General features: G+C 35.5%; 1 protein-coding gene across 1 annotated transcript in view; it reads right to left on the reverse strand.

Annotated features, from left to right (window-relative positions):
* scn5lab (sodium channel, voltage gated, type V-like, alpha b) overlaps positions 1-19,051 on the reverse strand; it is a 153,213-nt gene that overhangs the window by 87,605 nt on the left and 46,557 nt on the right. The window contains exons 7-8 of the mRNA XM_084102657.1: positions 16,595-16,843; positions 10,872-10,935 (exon numbers count right to left, since the gene is read on the reverse strand). Of these exons, the coding sequence (XP_083958783.1) occupies positions 10,872-10,935; positions 16,595-16,843 (313 nt within the window). The remainder of the gene's footprint in view (positions 1-10,871; positions 10,936-16,594; positions 16,844-19,051) is intronic.

The raw sequence follows: 19,051 nt of genomic DNA on the forward strand, positions 1-19,051 counted from the left end.
GACAAGTAATTTGGTGAGGTCAATTTGTAAAGAAAGACTAAGCGCCTGCGCACATATATATTCAAACGCATATATCTATAGACTAAACACGTAATATGCATGTGCACACTGTCAGCGTTTTCACAGATTCATGTTTTTGAAGTTTACACGGAGATGAGAATGTTTCTCAAACATTTTCAAAACTTGCACCCTGGATCCTGTTTCAAAGTTTGCGTTCTCGAGCTCCAAACACTGGTGTCGTGCAAATGAACGACCAGAACACATTAAAGTTTTCTGTTGGAACGGTGTCGTGTTAGCGGCCCCAAAGTTAATAACTAATGATCTTTACAACGGAAGTGAATCAATCAAAACTAACTTTAGCTGGACAATAACTTTATTCTAGAGCTGCTGTAAAGCCTAAACAATCTCTGTTACTGTAATCTTATATTATCACTGTAACACCGTGTCCTAACCAGACGCGATGCGATAAGATTCCAGCGACAAATAATTTGTCTGTCCACACAAGACGCGACACAACTGTGAGATGCGTCAAAATCAATCAAAATCCACAGCCAATCAGAACAGCGTGTGGGTGGAGTCAGCCAATCAGAACAGTGTGTGGGCGGAGTCAGCCAATCAGAACAGCGTGTGGGCGGAGTCTCGCGGGAAGTGCACAGTGACGGCACTCGCAAGAAAATGAATAAGTAGCTACATAATCAAATTCACAAATATTTCACCATTTAAACATTAAAAATACATAGGTTACTAAAACAGTCTTTGTCAAAGAATACACTTGTTTGTTCACAGTCTGAACGTTCTTGTTTCCATTTGTTTAATTTCAGGATCTGAGGTGAATTATCCACTGTTGCTTTTACAGCCACAAAGCTGGAGCACTAAATGATGTTCAAAGTCACATGACACGCTTTTAACATTAAATAAAGCACATAAACAGCACCTGAGATTATCATTATCCCACACTTTGTGTTTGTTGTTCCAGCACGACGTCGCAGAAGAATAGAAACCGTTTCTAAAATAGACTCATCGCGTGTCGCCGTCGCGGCTGGTTAGGACAAACACTCTGATTAACATGGAAAAGATGCATTTTATTGCGCGTCACGTGTAGCTAGGACACGGTGTACAGCTGCTTTGAAACAATCCATATTGTTTAAAGCGCTATATAAATGAAGGTGACTTGACTATAAACTCAAACTGATGTCCAGAGGGACCTTTAACATAGGCACCACAGGTGAGCGATCTTTGAACACTTTGTCTATGACTAATATTCATAGAAACTAGTAGTGAGAGGCTGGTGGCGCCAGTGGTGCGAGTCTGTGCCCGTCTTCTGCCAGTCTCGTTCCCTTCGGGCAGGCGGCGACTGGCTCTCAGCGACTGGCATGCTGGAAGTGTGAGGGTGCGGGTGACGGGCACTATCGCACTCACACACCTCGCCGTGTCCCTGAAGGACGTGCTAATGGACGGGCCCCACTTCATTTCGATTTGGACAGGGGCCCTCGGACCCCAGACACACTGATATCAACCGCGGTTTCCTTTCTCGTGTGGCACTCGATGCCAGAACGTGCTCTCCGACCCACACTACTCTACAGCAAACTCCATCACAAAACATACGGATGAAAAAAAATCAGTATTGAGTAAATATTATTTCAGCGTGGTTTTAAAAACAACACAAATACATTATGGTTTTAAAATCAACATTTAATCAGGATTTTTGTCCATATTTGATCATTATTATTTTATTATAGTTTTAAAATCAACATTTAATCAGGATTTGTGTCTTGTTTTCCAAAAAAAAGTAAAGGAATAAATGAGAGTTCAATTGTTATGTGTTTTTTTTTTTGTTATTGATTGTATCGTTTTCATTGATAATAAAAAAAGTCTGTATTATTTCATCATGATTAAAATGAACAATAAATAATAGAAAGGTTTTTTATCAATATTTGATCATTATTATTTTATCATAGTTTTAAAATCAACATTTAATCAGGATTTTTGTCTTGTTTTCCAAAAAAAAAAAGTTCAATTGTGAAACGTTATTTTATTTTATTTATTGCTAATATACATATACGTTTTTAAATTAATAATTAATCAGTATTATTTAATTATGTTTTTTTAATGGTTTTAAAGGCATATAATAAGTATTTTTGTCTTGTTTTCCAGTAGAAAAAAAAGTGATAATTAAATGAACATTTTTTTAAATTGTTATGATTTGTCTACCAGTTTAAGATGGCAATAACTACTGTAATCAGTACTTTTTTGTGTGTCTAGTTTTCTCGTATAACTATCTAAACTCTAAACATCCTTAAAACAAGATCAATTTACCTGAAAACCAACACTGTGCAAAATGCTAATACTTCTTTTCTTGTTTTAATCATAAATCTTCAAAACTTTAACCAAAGCATATTCTCTAAAAACAAAGTCTTGTGCAATTTTGCTTTCAAATGAACCTTGTTTTCGTAATGTTTACAGGGAAACGAGAGCAGAATCTGTGATCGGCTCATCATTGATCGTCTATATTCCTGTGATCGGCTCATCATTGATCGTCTATATTCCTGTGATCGGCTCATCATTGATCGTCTATAGTGGTTCTGCTGCTGTCATTGAGTTCCAGCACAGAGTCACTTGGAGAATTTGTCAGAGAAGCCCCTCTCAGCACACTGGCAGCTGGGATCGCATTGCCGGGACACAAAGCATTTTAACATGGTCTATTTCGGGCGTCTGTTAGGGTCCCGAGAAAGACGTGGCAGGGGCCGATGGACTTTGGGAATTTCTGTTGGTGCCGTGCGTGTAAACCAATATGAAGACCTGTGTGTTGTTGAATAACTGTTATGTTGTTATGAGGCAAGATGTACTCAAGGTTTCTTCCTATGGGAGTCTGATCTCTGAATGCTTCTGCCAGGATCATGTGGCCGATCGGATCAACCGGATTGACACGGGCAAGATTAAACGTATCACTATAACAGAATACAGTAACAAAGACACAAAGAGAGCTCGGATGACGAGACACTGATGCTTTATTGGATGAAGATGATGCTGAGATATTTAGGAATAGTAATATAGAGGATCAGGGCTTGTGGTTGGATGATGCCAGAAGAAAACAAGCCACCGTTGGACTTTTGGAATAAATTTGACATGATGATCCTAACCCTAACCCTAACCCTAACCCCAACCCCAACCCTAACCTAACCTAACCTAACCCTAACCCTAACCTTACCTAACCCTAACCCTAACCCTATCTCTCTGAATAAACTGTTTTCTGATTGAAATTACTTATTGTGGATTGGGCGATATCTGGAGATGTTTTTTAAATAAATAAATAAATAAATAAATAAATAAATAAATAAATAAAAATGTGTGTGTAATTTCATATATTTCATTATATTATAATATATTATGATTAATATTATAATATTATATAATATTAATATTAATTTATTTTATTTATTTATTTATAACATTTTTAGTTGTTTGCCTTTTGGATATGGATATAATCTTCTCTATGTGACCATAAACTAGAAGGATATAAAAATTACACATGATTTTCTTTTATGATGAAAATGCATTTTAAGAGCATTATCAAATATAAATATATTGAATATTGTCATAAGGCTAAAAATATTGATATATGATGTTTTTTTGCAAAATCATCCCGCCCTACCAGACACCAGGACCAACTAAGAAAAATCCCTGTTTTTCCAAACTCTTCTTTTGACAAATTGAGCCTCTAGGAGGAGGGAGGTCATCAGAAAGCCAGTTCTCGTCTCCCAGTCTGATCCTCAGAGCGAGCGAGTGGAGAACTCACACACTTCACCAGAGCGAGAGAGACGAGGTGAAACGAGGTGAACGGTTTTAAAACGCCGTCAGCCTTCCACTCAGGTTTCCATCCAGGTTCACAAGGTGACCAGAGAGCTGTGCTCACACTAACAATGGCTAAAATAAGACCGCTGGATTAATTGACTTAATTGATCCCCGAGGGAAATAAACGAACAAGGGAAACAAACACACTGACATGAAGAACAGCAGCTTCGGATAAAGCCACGACACATGGAGATATTAATCATATTGACAACAAGAGCGTCTCTTGCAGAGCAAAAACACATGTGCTTCTCTCAAACATTAGTGTATATAGGCCATATCTTTATTATTTATTAATATATATATATATATATATGAAGAGTTCAGATGCAAAAGCCTCTAAGTGCCATCTGAAATTTTCTTCTAGAATGATCATTTTTATAAAGCTTGTATATTTATGTTCAGCAATTTCACTTAAATGACAATTAATAGGTAATTTCATTGCCATTTAAGTTAAAATTGCGGAACTTAAATATACAAGCTTTATAAAAATGATCATTCTAGAAGAAAATTTCAGATGGCACTTAGAGGCTTTTGCATCTGAACTCTTCATATATATATATATATATATAGAGAGAGAGAGAGAGAGAGAGAGAGAGAGAGAGAGAGAGAGAGAGAGAGAGAGAGAGAGAAGTGTAAGTAAAATGAGATGCAGATGATGCTGCAAATTAACGTTTTTGTCGACTAACAAATCTGACCATTAAAAACCCATCAAGCTGTTGGTCTGTTAGATTTGGTTGCATATTTACTGTGCTATTTCGAGTGAACCTTTAGCTCCATGTGAGTGACCTCTCAGTATGTGTCATTAAGGTCAAATATAGTGCTGTTAAAATACAGCCTGATCACAGTTTATTAATAGACTCTTGTTTTAATACATATCCACCAACACCCTATAATTAATACGACACACGAGACGACGTTTCAATCGAGATGTGTGGAGTTCCAGGAAAATCACCGAGAGATACAATCAAGTTTGAGCGGCCAGAGTTTGTGAAGGTCAACGATTACATGCTACAAAAATATTTATATCCCACCATTAGCAGACAGCGGATCATATTACATAACACTGACCGAGACCGTTTACAGCAGTTTTATATTACTAACAACAGAAACTAATACTGTGTATTATTAAATATTATATCACTACATTTGTCCATTGCTCAGCTGTTTTCAAAACAGATTTGGTGTCACAAAACTCACTTGTGTGTCTCATAGTCTGTGCTGATGTTCAAACTGAGAGTCTTTTCTCTAATAGGAAGCACTGTGTCCGAATATGACTATTATATAGTACAATATGAGAGCCGAATAGTATGTTCAAATTCACAGCACTCATTAAAGAGTAGACAGAAAGTCCCCGAGTGATGGACACTTTAATATCTAATATGAATTTAATTTATATCACACACATTCATACTATGCAGAACGGTCACAATGTAAGTTTTAAACCAAATGTAGTATCTACTATAATAGTGTGTGATTTCAGTTCGTTCAGATGGTTTATGTAGATGAACTAGTTCAGAAACTTCATATTCGCCACACGGATCAATCGCATCTGTAACGTCTTCTTTCATAAACAGCTGCACATTTTCTAATAAGTATTTTTGTCTTATTTTTTTGTCTTATAAATATCTAAACATTCTTAAGTCAAATCAAGCTAAATTACTCAAGATATTAAGTCTGGGGGGAAAAATATATAAAAATTAAGCAACTTTTTGCTTAAAACAATCACAAATATCTGCCAATGGGGTCAAAAAAATTAAACTTGTTTTCCTTTGAATTAACTTTATTTTTTCCGATTTTTTTGTTTTAGGCTTAAACTCACTGTATTTTAAAACATTCTTCAAAAAACAAGACTTAATATCTTAAGCCAGTAACTGTATCTTGATTTAAGAATTTTTAGATATATGTACTGAAAAAAAAAAATGAAAAAAAAAAAATATATATATATATATATATATATTTTTTTTTTTTTTTTTTTTTTAAATGTAAATTTTTTTAAAAAGTCCCAAGAATACTTTTTTGTTAGTTTGTTTTCTAGAAAGACTTCAGATAATGGGTGGATTAATGTACAGTGGGATGGAAGTGGTGTTGATGGGCAAGTCATATAATGCCAGAATAAAGGCTAATAATGGCTGAATACAAACAAAAGAATAACGCTAAAACAATAATGGAGATTGAGTCTCATTCACGGCAGAAGTGTGAAAGCTTCGTTGACTGAGAACAATGGCACATGAATCGAGCCGTTCTCCTCGCCAGACATTAGACAATAGACTGCAAATGGGTGTTTAAAGAGCAATAAAAAAATGTATTAGCATCTTATCAGCCTTCTCTAATTACTCACCTGACATGATCTTAGAAAATGTTTTATAAAATTCATAGTTTTAGAGACATCATCCACAGAAGCATGACCACACTTGTGGCTTCAGGCTTCAGTTTAATAGTGGTTATAAGTTGTTACACTACATTCACATAGTATTTTTTATACATTTGACAATTATATTTTTAATATTTTAGTTTTTTATGTTTGAGCTTATATATCTCCATGTTAATAACAGTCATTAATTCTGAGTCTTGAACTGTAAACTCTGAAGTGTTGGCTTTCTAAATATATGTTGGTTATGTGTTTATTCAGAATGACTTATGAGCAGCTTTTGGGGAATGTCATTTATGCCCCACTTGCCAAAATGTGGGGTTTAGGGTAAGAAGTTAATGTAATAAGCTAATTTTTGCAAGTAACTGCTTCTAGTAAATGATTAGTTTAAAGGGTTCGTTCACCTACAAATGAAAACTCTGTCAGTAATTACTCTCCCTAATGTTGTTCAACCCCGTCAGACTTTCCTTCATCTTCAGAACACAAATGAAGATATTTCTGATGAAATCTGAGAGCTGTCTCTCTTCTCTGTTATTGAAACTTACCGGCCCAGAAAGTTAGCAAAGACATCGTTAAAATAGTCCAAGTGACTACAGTGGCTCAACCTTAAGTTTATCAAGCGACGGGAATACTTTTTGTGCACAAAAATAACGACTTTCTTCAACTCTTCATGTTCTTCTGTGTTTCTCTGAGTGAGTTGACGTAGTGTAACAGCGCAGCGCTTCTGGGTTGTACGTCAGAACGGAGGCTCGCTATTGGCCAGCATCACACGCATCACATGACCAGCATCGGCCAATAGTGAGCCTCCGTTCTGACGTACAACCCAGAAGCGCTGCGCTGTTATACTACGTGAACTATTCTTGTCGCTTGATAAACTTAAGGTTGAGCCGCTGTAGTCACTTGGACTATTTTAACGATGTCTTTGCTAACTTTTCTGGGATGGCAGATCTCGATTACAGAGAAGCCTATGGAGGAGTGAGACAGCTCTCAGATTTCATCAGAAATATCTTCATTTGTGTTCTGAAGATGAAGGAAAGTCTGACGGGAGAGTAATTACTGACAGAGTTTTCATTAGTGGGTGAACGAACCCTTTAACTCTTGCTAAGGAACTAGCTTGACCGAGCTTCTGAACACTGATGAATCTTCTCTAGGAGCTTCATGTTTCTGACCCTCGTAAACCGCAGTCTGTGTAACAGGCCTGTATTACACCTATAGACAAATGCCTCTCCGTCTCCAAGGGCTGTTTTATCAGAGGTGGACACGCGTTTGTCTGAGGCCTTTATCACTGCGGGAGACAGACGGATTTGTCCTTTGTCTGTTTCTGGCTTCGGCCAGATGTTACAATCAACATCTACAGGCCACGTCGTAACTCACGCCAACGGCCCATTAGGCAGCGAGACCTTCACATCCGCGGCCGATAACTCAGAGAACAACATGCACTTTCCATTACATCTTCAATATATTCCACTGCAAAAATGCTCCGGATTTTGAAATGTCATGTTATCGATTAGCACTCGCTTTTAAGATAATGTTTTATCCATCTGATTCTCGCAGAACGAGTGCGGCTGCCGGAGACGGAGGAATAACTTTCCAGACGCTCAGAACATGTTGAGTCTCGAAACATCGAATCCCGGAGAACGGCAACCGAGGAGAGAAATCCTAGAAGCATCCGAGGGATAATGATTCAGTGACTTTATAATGACTTTAAGGTCCATTAAAGTCTGGCTATTATTTATCTTTTTATTCTTGCTGGCTACTTTCTCTCAAAGTTAAATTGAACAAAACAATAGCAGTTTTAATTCATATTTTTATGCTATTTTTAACTTTTTTATTATTATTATTAGTGGTGTTTAACCCTTAAAGTCTGACATATGAAATAATAGTGAGAAAAAAAAAGTTTTTAATGGAATAGTTTATTATTGCATATGCTTTTTATGTTTTGTGTTATATTTCGTCAAGCTTTTATGGCTCATATAGTGAGAATATGGAGGAAAAAAGGCCCAAACTGAGCAAAAATATGCAATTTGGTGCAAATGCTGATATTTATATGAACAAAAAGATGAAATTCTGTAAATCAGTGAGATCTTTATAAATGACATACAGTAAAATCATTTAAATATCAGTCGTCTCTGCCAATAATGTCTTAGTAAGACGATATTTAAATGCTTCGTTTATTATCAAATCTCCGTAGTTTTAAAACATGTAATGCAATGATTGACAGATGAACTAATAAACCTTCCTCAAAAGCCTGATGATCATATTTCAGACTTTTTTCAGATAATCAAGTAAACCAAGGTTGCTTCAGTCCAGTTGAAATATTACTAACAATATCAAAGTTATTATTATGTTTACTTGATAAAAATCTAATTTCCCAGCTGAAAGACATGAGCTGAAGGTGGACGTTTGTAGAATTATCCTAAAGGCCTTTTACTTGCTAAAAGAATCAAATATCAACCCACATACCCGCAATATTGTTGAGTTTTGACTCGTTTTCTTCAGAAACACACACGGAGTGTAAGAGGCCGCAGACGGCACGACTTCTCCAGTACCACATGTTTATCAGCGAGTTCTTAAGGTTCCCGTGGGGAGAGTTTATGTAAGTAGAGATATGACCATGAGCAGATACTGTACAAATCCCTCAAGAGAAGACGCTTTAATGTACGGCCAGCTGCCATACGCTCTCACACACTCATATACAATTAGCAAACATATGCGCTGACATTCCTCTCAGCTATTCACACTAGCATGGTGTCCATCATAGCGGGATTATTATATTTATTCAGCAATGTGTAGAAGGATATACAGATTCTTGCTTTATACATTTCATTTTAACTACACAGTACAAATGATTTTCCGAAGTTATAAATAAAACAAAGATTATTGGACTGTTTTACAATACTATTTCAATCGTTACAGTTAATTCAGTTGCTGTTTCTTTGTGATTGCTTGTGACATTAACTAGCAATTACTGAGTGATAAACCCCTTTTTTCTGTGTCCTTGTATTATGTTAGAATTCTGGGTTCGATTTTTATGTCAAGGATCAAATTGACCCTAAACGGATTCAATACAATTCACAAAAAATCTGGTAAAAACAACAATAATCCTTGAAGTATTAATACTTCTCACACCCTACAGCAAAAATAAACATGAGATAAAATTATTTTTAAAACTATTTTTTAAACATTTGTTTAGAAAAAAAATGAATATTGTAAACAGTATTTTTTGTAACTATTTAGATTTTGTTTTATTTACATTTTTTTGTTTTATTTTTGTGTGCTTTCCTGAAGTAACACCAAAATCATGAGTTCGATTCCCAGAGAAATTAACATTCTTGAACTGATGAAAGTGTACGCCTTCAACAGTGTACATTTTTTTTGGGATAAAAGTATCTGCCAAATGCATAAATGTAAATGTAAATACCCTCTGAGAGTAGTTGAGAAACTGACTTAAAAAATGCATAAAATTAACCATGAAATTGCGGGTCAAATTGACCGGCGAACATCAAAATCGTCAGAAATGTTGTACTTGCATTCCACAACATCTCAAAACTATGCAGACATGTTAATGACCCTAAACGAGAAATTGTCACAACATTTTTAAAAAAAAGATCTAGTTTATTTCAGTATTTCCGACAACTCGATTTTGTACAGTGGGTTATTTTGACTGAATATCATGAAAAAAGCAGTTCGGCGCCAGTTGACAAAAACACCTTCCTCTTGATTCAAGGGCTTCATTGGCATCTGAAGCGAGTTAATCAAGGCCACTGACTCAGACTGTACATGTATATGCAGTTCTGCTGAGTCAGACACTTCAGACACACAACTATATTTACTTTAGTCAGACTCAACACCGCCCGCCTCTTAGATCCGTCATGCCCTTGTATAGCAGCTGTTACACGTAAGCTGACTTTTCCAAATGTAGTTCGGACATTCAAACGTGTTCATGTCACTTTTAGAACACGGATAGTCCCGCCCCTGAATTCTGATTGGCTGAGCCACATTTGAAATACAGTAATCACCAAACATTGCATTAATAGCTTTCACTCACAATCTACCATCTGTTTCAAACCACGAGCCATTTAGATCACCTCAACGAAGATATGTGAACGAACTGCAAGTTTCGGGCACTTGTGGTTCATAAACAGCTCCTGCTGCAATATTTCAATCACTGAAATACACTTAACGTGATATTAAAAGATCAAATTCAGTCTACACCTTATAGATGATGCATACGATATAGGCACGCGGATGAGCCCAGAATGTGAATAATGCACTTTAAGCATTTTCTATAATGGTTTTCAATGGGAAAATGGTCAAACTTTGCATTTTAAGTTCATATTCTGGGTTCATTTGTTCACCAGTATATATATTACGCATCATCAATCATCTGTACACTGAATTTGCTGTTTTAAAATCACTGTCTTAGTACATTAGCACAAATCTGTAGCGGCTCGTGAACCGATCATCTCTTCCTCTTTGCTACTAATTATAGCACCAAATAAACATGAATGAACATCAGAAGGAATGCTGAAAGATACAGAACAACTTAATTAACAACCATTGTACCGCGGTAAAATAACTGTGCCACAACCTTGAGTGTCTTATGCAATTCAATCAAAACACATTAGATACATGAGCACATTAAACTTACCCAGCATCACTTGCATTCCCACATATTAAGGCGTCTTTGGCTCCTTCCACTTTGAAGTAATTATCTGGAAGAATGAAAAATAAAAACATTTGATTAAAAAAAGGCAAATGCTGCAGATCATTTATGACTGATTGCATCTCTTAAAAATAGTGTTTTCATCTCAGATAAATGGAATCTCAATTAAAGTGATAAAGATAAAGATTTACATGACATTTACTACTCAAACGAAATGAAAACTTCATGTGTAATGCTGTCACTGTACTGGAGGTTCAAAACCCGCCGTTGTTTACGTGCTTGAAAAATCCAGCTCTGAATCTTAAATTATAAATTAGATAATTGGATAGTTAGCCTACATATTTAAAGCATACCAGCCCCTTAAAAGCTTCAGTTTGACTTCAGCTGAACTAGTTTAGATTGAGTTTGAAATGCTTCTCAACATTGCAGTCAATACATGTGGATGTAAAGCAGAAATGGTTGTGACCCCCAGTGTTTTGCATGACTCTGTGGTGAACTCGTGTGTGTGTGTTCCCCGGTTAGAGAGAGTGGCTGAGAGATTACATGAACAACAGCCTCAGGTTGGCATCCAGAGCCCTCCATTTTATCTGCTGTCATTTTCATGCCGTCTCTCACTCACTCGCTCCATCACTCGAGGCTGGAGAGCCGCCGGCGACGCTAACGTTAGCGCTCGTGTTTGGCAGACGTCCCGAATCCCGATCTTACCGTCCAGCTGTCGGCCTTCTGTGCTTCAGCGTAACCTTAACCGTCCTGGAGAGCGAGGTTATCGGCCTGAATATATCGCGTTTGATCGCTAAAGGTGCTTTTGATTATACATCTGGGGTGTGTTTCCCGAAACCATCGTTCGCAAACAGCATCGCACAGTTGTGTGTTTGGAGCGAGAGATCTCGACCTGTGTTTAGAAGAAGAGTTTCTAGTTTGCATGACATGTGGACTCAATAAATCATTATCTAGAGCAAAATAAGCAAGCTGACATTCAGTGCAAACTATATCTTTTATTTACAATACATACAAATGTCATTTACGTCTTTTAGTTTGTCAAGAGATTTAAAGCGTCGTTCTTGAAGAGTGCGCATGTGTGAACGAGCTCTAGAACGAGTCTATGATTGAATCTGGAAATAAAGCAAAATAACTGAGAAAAATGAGAAATAGTCCTCAGATGACATGTCTAATTTATATCAAAACATCTAGCATTAATTCAATCTCAAACAGATTCATTAACAGTAGTTATTACTCCAACACATGCGTGACGTCATTAACTAACGTGGTTGAACGACCAATTTGCGACAATTTGGTTTCGGGAAACAGTCGTGATTCGCTGGTTGATTTCTTCAGCGATGTGTCGTACTATAGTAGTGAAGCGGCGAGTTACGGCGGTGTACGGGACACACACCCGATTAGGGTTGGGTTAAAAATGTAGATTTCTCCATTTTTAATCAATATGAGTCTCTCTTTTACTCTATGCTGTTTTTAGTTGATGAACGAACGAAACATTTTTTGTAGCGTCTGACATCTGATAATCACAACACGCTTTGTGCTTTCATACTTTTGATTTCATAAGTCTGAGCTTTCGAAATCGATCAGTTTTATATAGGGTTGGGAATCGAAAACTTGAAGTCAGGAATTCGTTATGAAAACAAGTGTTTATGAAACAACGTTTGTATTTTGAAAAACGAACTGGAGTAAAAATATTTTTGTCAATAAAAATGTATTATTAGAATGTTATTATTACATGTTATTATTACAAATCATTTGATTTATTTTTTTATAAATCTATACAATTAAGACAATTAATACAATCTATACAAGTCAATTTAATAAAATTCACACAAAAAAATTATACAATATACATTTTATAAAATGTATTTTTTTAAATCTGTACTTGATATTCAGTATATCCAAATGAATCGATATCAGATTTAGAATCGCAAGCTTTTGGATCAAAATCAAATCGAGTCGAGGTGATAAACTGCAAAAAATGATTTTCTTCCTCAGTATTTGTGTCTGGTTTTCAGTCCAAATATTAAACATTCTTAAATCAAGATGCATTTACTTGAGAAGTGACTTCAGATAAAGTCTTGTTTAATGATGTTTTTGCTTAAAACAATAACATGTATCTGCCAATGGAGTCATAATAATAAACTAGTTTACCCTTGAATTAAGATTATTATCTCGACCCCATTGACCAATATATTTTCTTGTTTTAAGCTCACTTAATGTAGATGAATATTCTGCAGACTGGTTCATCAAGTCCATTAGACCTGTTAAACTCCATTAGCCGTGGTTTGTCGAGTTTTTTAAACTCAGGAGGAGTGTTTTGGTTCTGTGTTTTGGACCATGAACACCATGACGAAGCACATGAGGAGAAAGTCTTGTCTATTTCTGTCTGTGTCCTACATCTGTGTTCTGCGGGTCAACTTATCGAGTGCCAGCTCTGTCCTAATTGCTATTCTAATGAAATGAGACCAACCCAAAATAAGACTGAATCTCATCTTAGACGTCGACTCTTCTGACTCTAGTCATCTAACTGCAGAATTATCATCAACATGCTTCATATTACAATATGTGATCAGTGTGACAGAGGCTGCAGGGTTCGTTCAGGTCATTTAGTCAACTGGTAATCTCTTGTTGACTGTGTCTGAAGTATTCATTCAATCAAAGCTAATTGTAAGTAGCAAACAAGTGTGATTATGCAACTACAGGCCGGTTGCATAAACACAGCCATCATGTTAAGAGTCTTAACTCGTCAAACCAACTAGCAGTTAGTCAAGGACTTATCGCAATTAGACCAATCTACCTTTTAATGGTATGAACAAAAAAATAAATAAAGAAAAATGAAAGAAAAAAATATTTTAAATAATTAGAATTTTGAGTTGAAGTTATAAAAGAAAAATAACTAAACAAATTAAAGCTAAATAAGAATTTACAAAACACATACCAAAATGATTCAATCTTAAATTAAAATTAAAATGAACACTGAAATACAAAAATGAAAGCTATAATAAAAAAGTTGAAATAAAATTAAATGTAAATATTAAATGAAAAACTTAAACATTTAAAGAAAAACTTAAAGAACTTAAAAAACTTTAAAGAATTAAAATTTTAAGTTGAAGTTCTAAAATTAAAAATAACTAAATAAGAAAAAAAGCATATAATAAAATTACTGAACACTGAAATTATAAAAATGAAAGCTAATTCAAAATATTAATAAACAGGCCTACAATAAGTAAATAATATCAAAATTTGGATTATAGAAAAGACAAACTTTTTTATATTTCAATGGTTTCTTCTAGAAAGTAATGAGACTTTTACTAAAGTCTCCTGAATGCTTCACAGTCACTTTCATAGCTCTATAATCTCGCTTTAAAGCAGTTTTTACTCGAGTCTCAGTCTAATCTCGACTCCAGATCATCAGAGAGAACTGAAGGTGGACTCTTGTGACTCGGACCAGTGAAAAAACACCTAGCAACATGCTAAACCCACTAGAAGACCTTAGCAACTGTCCGGCCACACGGTGTGAGATGAAGCTAATGTTTCTGCTAAGCATTCAAACTTAACGGTGCGTGTCCACTGGCACGGAGCGAGCGTTTTCAGTTCATTCCTATGGAAGTCGAGCTTCACGCTCGTGCAGTGCATTTTGGGATTGACAGCGGACCGGAGAAAGCGTTGAGAGCGGCGAGAGCATCAAAAAGGTTGCGCAATTCTTGACTTTATGCAAATATCAAGCGAAAAACGCAGTCGGCAGCCAATCGCTGAGAGGTTCGGGATGTGACGTCTGTCCTGAGAGTTTAAAAATATGCAGATTGTGCCGGAGTTTATGCTGAGATTAGTGCGCAAATCGTTTTGTTTACGAATTACAGAGTTTGCAGTTGTTATATATTTATTTTACATATTTTATTTTAGATGTGTTGATTAGATTAGATTGGCTGGGTTTATAAAAGTTTATAAAATTGAAAGGATATCTTTGCTTGGTGCATTTGGAAACAATTTCTAAATGTAATCGCGTGCATCTCTGATGATTATACTGTCCGTGTGTTGAAAAAACTAAATGTTAACTTTATGCAAATGAGAAGCGAATTTCGCGAGCGACAACCAATTAGAGGGACTGTCAGTGGAGCTCACGCCACCGTCTCGAGTCTCGAGTCTCGAGTGCAGGGAAGACACAACAGAGATCCGGAGCGATTCACTGTGTTATATGATTTGACCGTAACCACAATACATGGATATAATAAAATAAAATGATGCATGGAAAAGAAACTGTCGACTGTCTCAGTGAGTTTGATTGATAGTTCGTGTGTTGTAATATTATGATGCAACTTCTGCACAGTTTCCCCTGCATTATGCTGACGATTAGGGACAAGAAAATTGATTATTTGTCAAATTCGAATGACACTTCAGTAATTTATGACAGTATGAGTGAGTTTAATTTGTTGATTGATCGATCGTTAATCTAGTAAATTATTTAATCCACTGAACACTGCTGTGATAATATAACAACACTCTCCAACAGCATAATGATACTTTTAATTCTTTTAAAGCCTAATTCCTAGTCAAATTAGAATGATATCTTAGTTGTATATATCACTTGTGATGGTATTTTCTATAGATATGGCCAGATGTGCAGTCTACCATAACATTGGAGCGACAGCACTGGAAAAAATTATTTTCATGATTTGTTATCACAACTTTTTATCTTTTGTCAAATCAACTTAGTTCAGATAACATAATATTTTGAGTGTATGTTAATTAACCCAATCTCCTTCATTGCATTAACCCTTTAGAACCGGCTGTGTCGACGCCGACACTTACCAGCAAGCTGTATTCATTTTACCGTAACTCTTCAACCGTTTGCACTATCAAAACCATTCAAATGCCCTGACAGTAGACAACACGCGCTTTCCGGAAATATACGGCTTATTACGGTAATTTCATGCTTTCCGTCAGCAAATGGCAGCAGCTTTCTGGCAGCGCGGGAAGGAAGGATTTGAACAGAGAGATACGAAGCGCACCAGGTTCGAGTGTTTTGGATTGCATAAAATAATAAAAGAAACGAACAAATACATGGAGAAAGAAGTGTTAGACAGCAGAAGAGGGGATTGGGATGATTTTTAATGAAACTTGGGAGGCGGATGGCCGTTACTCTTTCACGTATCTAAGCATGTGGTGTGTGCATGTGTGTGTGTGCGTGTGTATGTGTGCGTGTGTGTGTGTGCGTGTATGAAACAAAGTGTCCTAAATGAAAACTGTGCAACCCAATGTCACAAAAAAGACTTGTGTATATGTATATGTATTATAGTTAATATTTCAACTTTAAAGTGTTAGTTTCTTTCATTCCTGATTTTTGTCTTTTTTTTCTAAATAAAAATCAGTAAATTTTTTCTCGTTTTTTTTTTTTTTTTTTTTTTGTCTGTTTAAATTCTATTTACAAACTTACCACACACAGTAATGGTCAATAACTGTAACTTGTTGAAAGCTATTTTTCTTCTGAAAAAGATGACACCTTGAACTTGAAGATTGTTTTAGAATTTTACAGTCAAAAAAATCAAAATACGTGGAAAAACACTTATTTTAGCTTCAGGTTCTAAAGGGTTAACTCAAATTTTTAATTTCAACGAACTCAAAATTTTAAGGCAACCAGGTAACTTACTTTTGTATGTTAAACCAATAATAACTTTTTGCAGTGTAGTCGATGTTTGAGCTTCACTGACCTTCATTATTGTTGAAATCCTCCAGCGAGGGCCAGGTTCTGTTATTGCAGAAGAAAGTGCTGTTGTTGTATGAAGGTAAGGTGGTGTTGAGACAGTGTGAGGTGCTGCGGACACACTTCTGACGCAGGTTCCCCATGAAGAGCTGCAGGCCGATGAGAGCGAACACACTGAGGCAGAAGACCGTGAGGATCATGACGTCCGCCAGCTTCTTCACCGACTGGATGAGCGCGCCGACGATGGTCTTCAGGCCTGAGCGAGACACACCAGCAGATCAGAAGCTGATCCTTACGCTCAGCCGGGCTGTATTGAGTTTGAATGGAAATTATGTGCTCATTTGCACTTATTTTAATTTGTGGTTGATCAAATCAAAGCAATTGTCATTTCATTAGATCAGGGTTGAGCACCATTCAAAATCTGATTGAGCATGACTATTAAATTGAGACTGAATTTGAATTGAGAAAGCAAATAGAATTCAGAACCGTCGTTGAAATATATATATACATATATTTTTATTATATAGTACATGTATAATTATTATTTTTAACATTAAATTGAAAAGGTGTGGGTGACATGAAAACTGTATAATTTTTATAATAATGTATTATTAACAATAATAAAATTTAAAAATATATATTTTTGTACATTTTATTATTTTTAATAACTATAAACGTTCTTGATATATTTTTCATGTCACCTACACTTTTTTAGTCTAATACATATTTTAATTATTAAGCTGAAAGTGTAAAAAGTTAAAATATATATTTTTTAAATGTTGAAAAATACTCTAGAATATGAAAATAATATGTTAATAATATATTTTTATTTATTTTTAAACTATTCCACTGTTATATTTACATAAATCATGCATAATTACATGCAACTAACCCTAAACAAATAGAATTCAGAACCGTCATTGAAATATATATATACATATATTATTATTATTATTATATAGTACATGTATAATTATTATTTTTAACATTAAGTTGAAAAGGTGTGGGTGGCATGAAAACTGTATAATTTAAAAATTATTAATAACAACAATAATTGTACTATTTTCTTTATATATTTTTCATGTCACCTATACTTTTTTAGTCTAATACATATTTTAATTATTAAGCTGAAAGAGTGTAAAAAAATTATATATATATATATATATAGAGAGAGAGAGAGAGAGAGAGAGAGAGAGAGTATTTGCAAACACTCTAGAATATGAAAATAATATTTTAATAATATATTTTTATTTATTTTTAAACTATTCCACTGTTACAGTTTCATAAATTATGCATAATTACATGCAACTAACTCTAAACCAAACCCTAATCCTAACCCTATAGTAAGTACATGTGTTAATTATGATTATACAGTACTTACATTTATAACTACACTGTAACACCTTCATATAAAGTGTAACCAAGTAATGTAATTATTACTGTTACAAAACCTTTTTTGTGACTGTTTTTATTTTTTCCCCCATAGCAATTCAGTATTTCTTCCCAATCAAATTCTAATTCAACTTCAAGTAAATTGTTGCCAATTCAAATCAAACTAACACAGTTCTGAATGTTGCCAAACCCTGGATCGCATCATTAATGCATCAATCACACACATTAAACCACAAGCACAGCACGACACATCTAGGTCTGTCTTCACAAACATTTGTGGGTGCGGGAAGCACACAAAATGTGACAGTTCAAAACAGACGCTTCTGTGGAACCAGAACCTGCACTTTTCATGCCGGATTTACATGCATGTTTAATATATAAGCATATGTGTGTGTTTTTAACTTTCGTGTGTATAGCTGTATTTCTGATTCCATAAGAAGCGTCGGCTCATTGGCTCAACATGCAAAGTCATGTTCCTCTACATCTACCCATGCCTTTAACATGTCAACCACCACGGTGCAATGAGACTCTTGGGGTGAGTGAACTGAACCCAGCGCTGACAGGTAACGGTAACTCGAACCCTGATGTCATTTCACTTGTGTGTGTGATTGACCTGTTGTGCCTGTAGTTAGCCGCTTAAGTGTCTAGTGTTAACAGCTTTAACTGAGCAACAGGGCCTAGCGTCCGTTCCGTTAGCATTTCTTCCATTAATTTCTTCCATAGGGACTTAAAGTTCGGTTAAAGTGCTAACTAATATAACCAAACCAACCAGCTACGAGGTGAATCACATCATTATAAACTTTCATTTAAATCCAAATTTAAAAAAAAAATACTAGACTGTGTACTTAATGGCTTCAACGAGGAAAAGAACTACAATCCCATGAATCATTGCGAATCAAAATCAAAATCAAAGTATTTTAACAGCATCGCAAGACTGACTCGATTACATCATTTGCATGCTTCATCAGAGTGGGCGGAGCTTAAGAGTTATTTTGCTGCTATTGGCTCACCGCAGCTCTCTGATTGGAGGAATTTTCCGTACAGCATCATGGGTAATGTAGTTTTTCAGCAG

Source organism: Abramis brama (assembly GCF_963993115.1).
Source record: "Abramis brama genome assembly, chromosome: 24".
NCBI lineage: Eukaryota > Metazoa > Chordata > Actinopteri > Cypriniformes > Leuciscidae > Abramis > Abramis brama.